The sequence below is a fragment of the Acipenser ruthenus genome, chromosome 9 (assembly GCF_902713425.1).
Source record: "Acipenser ruthenus chromosome 9, fAciRut3.2 maternal haplotype, whole genome shotgun sequence".
Lineage (NCBI taxonomy): Eukaryota > Metazoa > Chordata > Actinopteri > Acipenseriformes > Acipenseridae > Acipenser > Acipenser ruthenus.
In genome coordinates, this window is record NC_081197.1 from 12,378,243 (window position 1) to 12,389,281 (window position 11,039).

At 35.8% G+C, this 11,039-nt stretch overlaps 1 protein-coding gene across 2 annotated transcripts in view; it reads right to left on the reverse strand.

Moving 5' to 3' along the window:
• Positions 1-11,000, reverse strand: part of LOC117973038 (CWF19-like protein 2) — a 53,039-nt gene extending 42,039 nt beyond the window's left edge. The window contains exons 1-2 of one of the 2 annotated variants that reach the window (XM_059031156.1): positions 10,855-11,000; positions 5,843-5,953 (exon numbers count right to left, since the gene is read on the reverse strand). In XM_059031156.1, coding sequence (XP_058887139.1) covers positions 5,843-5,953; positions 10,855-10,947 — 204 coding nt within the window. In that variant the 5' untranslated portion in view covers positions 10,948-11,000. The remainder of the gene's footprint in view (positions 1-5,842; positions 5,954-10,854) is intronic. The other variant, XM_059031155.1, reaches the window with a different exon arrangement.
• Positions 11,001-11,039: the final 39 nt, after the last annotated feature.

Sequence of the window (11,039 nt, forward strand, 5' to 3'; positions counted from 1 at the left end):
AGGATGGAGGCTTGTTATCTGGATTTAAAAGCTGTATTAGAGTTAAGATACGGAGGATTTAAAACAGAATTGTGACGAAATGTACAAAAATTCCTACACACAAAAACCCCAGAAGAATGTGCCTGTGACCATAGGGATTTCATTGTGGAAGACAGCAAAGGAAAGAAGGTACAATTTAAGTGTGCAGGTACTGTCGAGTTACTAGACATATTTTGACACACAAAAAAAAACGCTCAAGCATTTTCAAAAGTAACCAAAAACACTAATTTCATACAGTATATCAAAAACGAAAGCCCCGAAAAAAAAAAACGATTTACATAAAACTTGAAAATAGCTAAAAATAAGCACCGAAAAATACAATTACTAAAACCCAAAAAAACAGAAGCCCTAAATATAAGGAATCCAACAAGAATACCACGTACAGGTTGGTTTTAGAGCATCGTACAAGGTCTCTGCTCTTGCTATATTAGAGTTGTCACACTGTAATTATGCCCAGCAGCTGCCAGTTGCTACACATTACAATAACATCTTATTTAGCATAAGGCTATTACACGGTTATCACACTTATAATGGTACACTGAGATTCTATTCTATTTGTCCCCTTGAAAAAGAAATCATGTTTAAAAGAGAAACTTGAAGGGGTTGAGAATTTTGCGATTTTAAATATATATTTTAAGCTTGCAAACCAAATATGGTGATATGTTTCATAAGGTCTTTTAAAAAAAAATAAAAAAAAAGGAAAATAACAGAAAATGTAAGAGGGCGATGGAGAAAATACACCAACGATAGATTACATTTAGCTGGCAGACTCTGCCTGCAGATTTGTTTTCATAACCATCTCAGTCTGACCATGTTTATAATTTTTTTAAATTCACGCTCATCTACTTTATACAGTCTGTCAGTTTATTTCTTCCCCCAGACAAGGTCGTTTTATGTACAGTAGTGTAAGAACAGGTCACCGCCAAACATGCTACACTAGTGTTCGATATAATGGAAGCACCCTGGGTTTCTAAATGTGTAAAACAGAAAATAGGAAGCTGCCACCTGTTTCTAAGCAACAAAGCAGTTAGAATGGTATCCACAGCCTGGTCTATGGTCTATGGGCTATGGTCTAAATGTTCTATCCAGAGCTTCAGCAAACTCTAAAAGGAGCACTGTATTTAAGACTGACAATAAGGTGTTAACTAAAGGGTCCTTTTACATACACAGTTAGATAAGTGGATATGCCTAAACACACTCTGTGCTACTGCTGGAATTATTAAAGTACAATTATGCTTTGTTAATGTCTGCTTAAATTAAATAAAAACAGATATTTTACATTATGTCTTTAATAGTGGACGCTCCCAACTGAATAAAAATGATCCTGGCATCATTTGCATGTTATACTAATATGGTTACTCTTATTAATTTATACTGGCAAAATATTACTGAATGTTCAAACATGGCAAATAAAAAATAAAAAAGTCCTAAAATGATATAATTAATAACACACCTGCTTTCCATGCTTTCTTTTTGTAGATATGATGGAATCATTGCATATCGCAGTTACAAATGATGCCTGACAAAATGCAATAATTCAACATTACACACTTATACAGTTTGAGGGTATGTTCTGTTTCTTTCAAAGGTTGCACATGTTAGGGCCCCTGTAACTGTTTTTAAAGCAACATATCTAGCCCACTTAAAATACTTTATTCCAAACCTGTTACATAAGATTTAGATATGAACAATCGTATATCAATGGCTAAAAAGCTGATAGTGCCTATATTGTTTTGTATCATGGCTGAAAATGAGTAAAATATAATAAAAAAAAAAAATCACTACAACCACAACTGAAATGCCAGAATTATAATACAGGCAGTATTAAAAAGAGTAACTGCAATGCCAAATTGCAATAGCTCTTGACTGCTATTAAGGGATCATGAAGCATCCCCTTGGTTCTGATATGATGGAAAGATTCAGAGCACATGCAGGAACAGTTTGGCATGGGTCCAATTATTCTGATCCACACAGGTGGTAAATTGTAGGTCCTCAAGGAGTAGAGGGATGAGCGATTCTGTTACAATCAGCAGAGTTGATCAGCTGGTAATGAGGACTTGTTTTGACTGTAGATGAGAGAGCAGTTTATCTATGACAGATAAAAGAAAAGCTAGGTGAGGCAATGCAGCTGTGTGTGTCCGCTAACCCTGAATGTCCCCACAAGCCATGGAACAAGAAATATAGACCTTGAAATGTTTTTTCTTGTGTTTATTCTTAGCTTTGTTTTTTTTACGTTCCGTTTATTTACCTTACTGTAATACAGTAGAAATATTGGTTAAATACAATATAGTGAATGTGATTAAATAATGAGAACTACCCACCATGTGTCCATAATCACAGCCCTCTCATCTCCATTATTCTTTCAAGGTCCGTTTGTATTTATTAATGTATTTTCTGAAGAACATGACATCCCATGACTGATTTAATCTATTCACCTCTATCTACCCTTATCCTTGACCTGTTTTGAGTTCATGCTCATAATGAAATAACAATACTGATTTATTAACTTTGACCTTCAACATTGTTCCCCTTAATGTAAAGGCCACTGCATTTCAACAGTTGTACTGTATTGCCCACTAGAGTTCTATTGATTATCATACTGGCTGGTTAAATTAAGTTGTAGTTTCTTTTTATGAAAATGGTAAATTACAAACTGCCCTAGTATAGACTGACAAGTTGTAATTCTTTCAGTATTTTTGTCAATAAAAAGTACTCTTGTATGGTATTTAAAAATATAAATATCTAAGTTGTGAGCATCATTATATTTCTCAGCAAAAACCAAGAATCACAAAACAATTAGAGATTTTAAGTGATCTTTACAATTGCTGGTTATAAATGTATTCTTTTTTCTTTGGTGTCTCAACACTGTTAAGAACGCTACTCTCATCCAGTCCTGGGATTCAGAATTCTCCTTGTGTGGTGGGTATATTATTGTGTCAGGAAGTTGAGCAATCAGGAACCTGCTGAATCCTCTCTGAAACTGCACATATCACAGTATGAACAAGTCTGACCTGAATCGGTAGAGGTACTATCAGCGCTCCAGATAATCTGCGTACTGTGAGTTTTACACATTGAAAAAATATAAATTACAGATGGTATTTAAATTTAATGTGTAAAAAATACACCTGGCAATTCAAGGTGTATTCAAGCAGTAGTTAGGGAATGGATCAGACACACTAATTGTAGCCTGCCTAGGAACTGCCAGAAACACATGATCAATAAGTTTGGGTTTGAATATATGTAATTGTTTTTAAAAAATATGTACGGATGAATCCACTCAACTTCTAATATGTGTTCGTGACTGGTGAATAAGCGACTGGATTCTTGATTTTGGATTTCTCTGGACCATCTTAGTCACCCTCAACCTATCTGTTAACCACATTTTTGGAAGAAATTCCATACCATAAATAAAATATTCTGTGTTTGGAGAAAGTCGGGATGCTTTATATTGCTATAGCAAGGCGATCAATAAGGAATACAATATAATGGTTTCTTCATAAGTATGCGAATGCAGGCCTGCAGAATTAAAAAAAAAAATAATAATTATATTTCTTTGTTGAGTTTCTTTACAGCTATATTGTTTGTAGTCTATAAAGCAAATAAGAATATCTTGTTTTTGTTTTTATTGAAAGACTACATTTCTGTACAGTAGTTCAAAGTAAAATTACAGTTCATTAGAGGTAATGTTGCATTTTACTCACAGTGTCTAAACTGGAGAGTAAATTACTCAATGACCTAAATCCTTACCTGGAGCACTGGGTACTATTATGAGTTGTGGTTATTGGACATTAACCATTTATTTAGCAGGGGTATGATTGGACAACCTCCTGGCTTCTGATTATTTAAATAATACACTTGAGGGTAGTTCTGAACCCCCAGGGTCTACCTTGCTGCACTCACAAGTCAATGCGAGGATGCACTAAAGAGTCAGGCCCTTCTGAGACACCGCAAGTCTGCTGCAGACTTTTCAACCTGTAACTGTCTTACACTTGAAGAGAAGATTTTGTTAGTCTAACGTTAATGTTTTCAACATTTGTTCTTTGTGGGATACTGCCTGTCCAAAAAGTATTTTTTATCACTGCAGTACAAACTCAGGGATTTTGTTGTTTGGGAGGCAAAAGTTGCATGGTGTTTTTTTTTTGTTTTTTTTTCCTTCTGTACCAGCTGTTCCTCCATTAGCTTTTTGACACTGACTGATGTATGTTTAGATCCAACAATGTGGTTACTGTACAGGTGGTGTTATTCCCTGATAATCTTCACAGAAACGATGCTAAATTATGCTAAAGCAGAAGCAGAGTCACGTGTAAAGTTCCTGTTTTTCAACAGTAAGTTACTGACCCAGTACAAGGAGGTGTGTTAAGACTTTGTTTCACTGCATTAGGTTTAAAAAAAACACTGCCACTTTCATTTGTTTAATTTACTAATGTTTCAAAAGTAAAACATACTGCACTTAGTCAAACAACAGAATACGTCTATTAATATCCCAATTTTTGAAAAACATTTTAAGCACAGATTATGGCAGATTATGGCTCCAGCCTATTTGAAGGATCTTTTTAGGGATGGTACAAAGGGTACATTTTGACCTTCGAAGGTTCGGAACACATTACCGAAGGACGGTTCGAACCATCGATGGTACTAATTTGCATAATATACTGGTGACGTCACCATAGCTGCTAGTTTATATTTTATTGAAAATCCTATTATTTTACAGGTAATCCATATATATATGTAATAAAACATTCACATGTATTTTAAAAATACGTTATACAGAACAATAATCATCTTTTTATAATTTAAATAAAAATAATAATATACGTTGTTTATTTACACGTAATAATAATAATAATAATAATAATAACATGAACTTACACTTGTCAAGTGACCCCAGAGGCTGGTTATGCCTCCATGATACGAGTCGCTTGCACAGTTTGCACTCAACTTTTTTTTTTGGTCGTTTGGGCATTTAAAAAACATCATAAACAGCAGGGGCGGGTTTCGAGACATTCTTTCAATACAGCTTACGCTATACAACGCTTTGCTGCCGAGATGGCGAATGAAGAAACTAAAGTTCTACCTCTGGATAACACAAGCTGGAGGGGGAGGGGCGGATGGTGCTCAGTTTTTGAAATTAAAATGATTAGTGTTAGTGTATATTTTGTATGTTTCAAACATATTCTACCATAATATCACTTCTCTTACACGAGGTATTCAGTACATATTTTACTGACGCTCTACAACCGCTATAGGTATCGCCCCAGTGTTTTGGCATACTATACCCTGCTCCATACACGACAGCGGCGCCATATAGAGTTGCTACGTACAACGATTTGATACAACGGTAGTGGATTTTAATACAACAGCTTTTGTTTACGTAATATGTATTATGCCAACCAAACGATCAAATTTTGCATGCGATTTACATTTAATGTGTGATTTATAGTATTCACACTGTCAAACGGTTTCTGTTACAGAAAAAATAACGAAAAAGAAAAAACATGCAGTGCGTGAATGCAACTTGACGAACATTCTGAACCGAACACTTTCAGGACTAACTAAATATACAGAAAGACTGTCCAGGAATAACTAATTAAATAGTTTCAGTGTCTTATACTAACATCTGTATCTATGTCCATTTCTATGTTACAGTATATTAGATTTGTTTACAGGTGTGCTGCATGTAAATCAGCTGTTTATCATCTATTGCTCTTATTCATTTTTGTCCTTTTGCTCTTCACATGTGAAACAGCTCTTAGTGATGGTTTGTAGGACACAGACAGGTTCTTCACTTCCCAGCTTCTCCTACCTCCTCTAACTCTTTGAGCCTCAAGTCCACATCGGGAAGCATCCACGTGTCCTCCCCACGTGCCCGTTTGAGCTCCTTGCGTCTCTCCGCTTTCTCGTACTCTTCTTTCGCCTGAAAGCAGAAAGGACAGTCTTGAATTACTGTTTTATTAAACTCTCACCTCCGTCAGGAATAAAGCAAACCGTTTCAGATATGTGTCCGCTCCTTACTTGATCACAGGTGCTAAAGGGGAGTGGGCCGCAGATGGCATATCTAACACGCTGATGCAAAAGCTTACTGCTGGGAAGAGAGAGCTAATGAAGTCCAGATGTCCTTCATTGGATATGCAGCTGGGAGATCTATTCAAAATGTTTGCAGTCTTCATTTCTAAAAGGCCTTCACTGAATTCTGGGAGAATGGAGTTTTCTTCCAAACAATAGATATTGAACAATCAATCCTCAACTTTATTCAATGTTTGGTAGAACAAGGACACAGTGATAGATATTTACCCTTTTCAATGCCACAATATACAGTATAATGTTATAGCCCGGTGTGTCATGAGAAAATGTATTTTTTAATTATTATTATTAGTTTATTTAGCAGATGCCTTTATCCAAGGCGACTTACAGAGACTAGGGTGTGTGAACTATGCATCAGCTGCAGAGTCACTTACAACTACGTCTCACCCGAAAGACGGAGCACAAGGAGGTTAAGTGACTTACTCAAAGTCACACAATGAGTCACTGGCTGAGGTGGGATTTGAACCGGGGACCTCCTGGTTACAAGCCCTTTTCTTTAACCACTGGACCACACAGCCACCTTTGTTTCAATATTTAAGTTTTTTTAAGTATTACATACTAAGATGCTAATAATTCTAAAAGGACAATGTGTATTGAGGAAAAATACACATTTTGGATGGGGTATCATAAACAGCACCTTCAGGAGCATTGATACAGTAGATTACTACCCTATTTAATCAGAAGCTGAAACCTCAAAAATAAAATGTATACCTCCATTTCTTATAACACCTTACAGGATTACAGTTACCAATGAGTTCCGAATAGTACCACACATGACTAGAAAAAAGCAAATGCCTAGCTTACATTTTTAAAATAATTTCAAATAATATTAAACATAATAAGGGATTTCCACCCCTTACTAAAAAGTGTAAATAAACTTAATCTAACAATTTCCACTAGCGGGTAGTTTTAACTTTCTTTACAAAGAAATAATTCTACAACAGGTAATATTTTGAGTAAGATCTCAGTTTTGAAATTCACATTTGTAATACACAGCAAGTTTCACACCTCCAATGAAGTGTTCCAGTAATCAATTTACACCACATATGGTCTCTAAAAAGCCAGAGAATAGCTCAATGCTAATATATTCTATGAACCAATCCACAACATCTGTGTGGAGTTCAAAATCACCAATATATCACTGCTAGTTGTTATGGCTACAGTAGCGTCAGTGGAAGTAATTCACTCTTACTGCCAATCAGAGGGACGTGTCTTTACTGCGTGCTGGCTGGTACAAGCCTAGTAAACATACAATATGCTTAAATCTCTTCACTAAAAGCTTGATTTTTGAGTCAAACAAAAGCCAGTCTTGGGTTGATCACTTAGAACATATTTCAAATTGAATTGTACCAGTATTTATATCAGTAGTACTGTAATTAAAATAAAAAATATATTTAAATATTCAGATCACGGTAGAGATGAATACCGAAAACCAAGACTAATCAGGGCTCCCAAAATCATTTCACTTGAGAGCCGAGCCTCCCTCCAGGAGGTGAAGGAGGTGAAAGTGCATAACCCGCTGTGCCACGTCTCCCCCCTGTGCCACCTGGATTATCTTCAGCACCATCAAAGCAGTCTGCAAAGAGGCCGTTAATAACAACCTCTCAGGCAACGCTTAACAGTGTAGGTTCAAAAGAAAATGGATTCAATCACTGCCAACTGTACCAACATGCACTAAATCTAAGCTTTGCCTTTAACAGCCCTGCACAGTATCCAGAAATAGAAAGCACAGGGCCAGGGTAATAATGGATCGTTTAGTTTTATTATGCACAAACAAGCTATTCAAGCTACTGAGACATTACCACCACAATAATTTGGGGGGTCACAGCTACTGTTTATATTTCACATGCATCAGTGCTGTTTCAAATCTATACTGTAGCAACATAAATTCAATTTTAGATTGATTTTTTTGTTTGTTTTTTACTTTTAGGTATTATGTATTGTCACATGCTGTAGTTTGTATTTTTTATGCCAGGCAAAATTGACTCAACTGACAAGAGAAAAAAGAAAATGAGCCCTGCTGCAAGAAGATTTCCAGTGTGTCTGCAGGAAGACTTGCTTCGCAACCACTCAGCAGATGCTGTACAGCTCAGGTGAAAAAAATCCAGTGGTTAAAGAAAAGTGCTTGTAACCAGGAGGTCCCCGGTTCAAATCCCACCTCAGCCACTGACTCATGGTGTGATCTTTCGGGTGAGACATAGTTGTAAGTGACTCTGCAGCTGATGCATATGTCACACACCCTAGTCTCTGTAAGTCACCTTGGATAAAGGCGTCTGCTAAATAAACAAATAAGAACAAATCAATAAAAAAAATGTAACAGAAACTGATCAAAACATTGATGCTCTGTCCACACTGCAATATAACTGTAAAACATCTTCCACTACATTTGCCAAATAATAAAGGGAAGAGGAACAAGATTTAACACTTTGCCACTTAATGTGATAACTTTCTCTTTACTATTCATATCTAAGCAGCTGCATTAAACTGCTCCTGACTGAGTAGGCGGATGCTGAGCGCACACAAATTGGATGTCAATCATATGTTGTAACCCCTATTAAAATCGGCACAATTCCCCAATAAGTGCCAACAGCAGCGGTTCACGTCTAACTTAAATAGCAAATCATAAACACCTGTAGTGGTCTAGTCCTGTTTCTGATTCACTATTAAAGATGAGCCCTCAGGTGCTTATTGGAGTTGCTGGGTCATATATAATTGACATCCAACTTGCATCCACCCACTCAGGCACAGTTTATTGCAGCTGATCAGATGCGTAAAGTAAATTGAAAATGATAAAATGGAGAGACAAAGTCACTGAAGCAATTACCAGGTGTCAATTCAATACAGAACCTGTGTCAGGTCAAAACAGTGAGTGGATTCTTGCTATGTTTGGGTGCTTCTAAAAAAATATACGCCAAATATGTCATATCCTAATTACTGTATAAGTTATATTTTTCAGAGCACCTGGGATCACAATTTATTATGAAGTCATTTAAACCACAGAATGTTTTCAGTCATTTGAAATCCTTGTGTTACCTTACCAGCATTAGCATCACTGTTCTTTACTAATGCTAATGAAATCAGTAATAGTCCAAAGAAGTTTCAGGAATGTTAAACTTTAAAAAAATAATAATAATAATTTTACCCATTAGGTACCACATTCATTTGTAAAAAAAATATCAGAACACAAGCTGTATTTATGTAATTATAAATCAACATTTTTTCACAGGAAAAAATGTAAATCCTTTGTTTTAGCAACAAACAGTTGCGTCCAATTCTGAAGACAGTCGAGTTAGATGTTAAAAATGGTCCCAAACTTTCCTCAAAAGAGGACAATGGCATTTAATGGGTTAAATACCTCTGGTCCCCCATTTTCATGTGCTGAAGATCTTTTTTACAGTGTAGGCCTACAAATAATATCTGCATATTCCAATGTAAAGTACAAAAGACAAGAAACAAAAGAACTTCACGGAGAAAACATTGCTAGTGAGAATTAAAAACCTTGGTTCACACAACAGTACATTCAAGTCTACATTATTTAGACAGAAAAACAAGATAACACCAATATCCTGAGCAAATGGCTACTGTTCATATGTAAAAAAAAAAAAAAAAAAATCTGCTTTAAACACTGCACAATATGCTTACCTTTTTTTTTTTGTTATTTAGGGAAATTCATTACTCAAATACAATTCAAGTCAAACATCGCCACCTAGTGGTTTGACACATCAGCTCACACAGTTGCAAATTGAATTTAAAACAGTTTATTTTTGGTAAAATATCTCCTTGTTTAAACTTCCTACAAGGTAAGATAGACATTACCTATATAATGTAATATTTAAATACAACAAATACTGTATTTTTTGTTTAATTTGTTTGTTTTGTTGAGGTTCATGAGATTGACAAATTAATCAATTTCATTAGGAATGGGATTTTTTAAAAAAAGCCTTGAATGGGAAGACAGAGAAGTCCTTTACCAGAGGTTCTCTCTGTGAACCATACACTGCACTGTGCTTTAAAGTAAAATCAGTACAGGTCAAATGATTATTATTATTATTATTTTTAATACAGACAGTGAAGAAATTATCTGACATCGTATTGACAGTATTTGTGTTACAACAACGTGAGGTACTAATGCCTATTGCTGGTGCCCACTGGCCCACAATTACTTTTATTATTATTCCATTTCAAGGTTGAAAAAACTGTCATATAAGCTATAGAAGGTAGTTCCATTTTATATAATGGCTTCTATCTTTAAATTGTTTAGTCTCCTAAAATAAGGAGATTCACTTTGTTCCATCCGTCACATTTCAGGAGATTCAGAGTTCCATGCTGTAGTACATCACAAATGCTTACAGAAAACGTCTTGGCTTATTCGATTTGTTCAGTTGTACAACAGTCAATAACCATTATTAGAGTACTTAGTTGGAATAATACTGTATACTGTATTAATTAAATATACATAAGCTAGACATTCATACAACTATCGGTCAGTCTAGTCTATAGGCACGGTAAGTGCTGGTTATCCCCTACAAAACAGGACGAGACGAGATGAGAACAACATATACTAAATCAATTGTGCATCTCTACAAAATGAACTACAACTGCTAAGAAAGGAAGACAATACGTGACGCTACGCCTGAATATGTAGAATAATTCAAAACAAGCTTGCCCCCCTTGCACTGAACACCCACATTCAAGACTATCTGAGCATGACCGGAGAGTCTCACAAAGCGTTACCTTTTCCACAATCTCTTCTCTCGTTTGCCTTTTAAACTCCCTTCTCTCTTCGATACTCTTCACACTTTCAAAACTGCTTCTGTACGCCGCCATGATGCTATCGGAAACTGAAGCTGCTGTGGCAAACTGTCGTGAACACAAACACAGGCAAGTATATTTACGACAGTTTGTGAAATAAGGTCAAA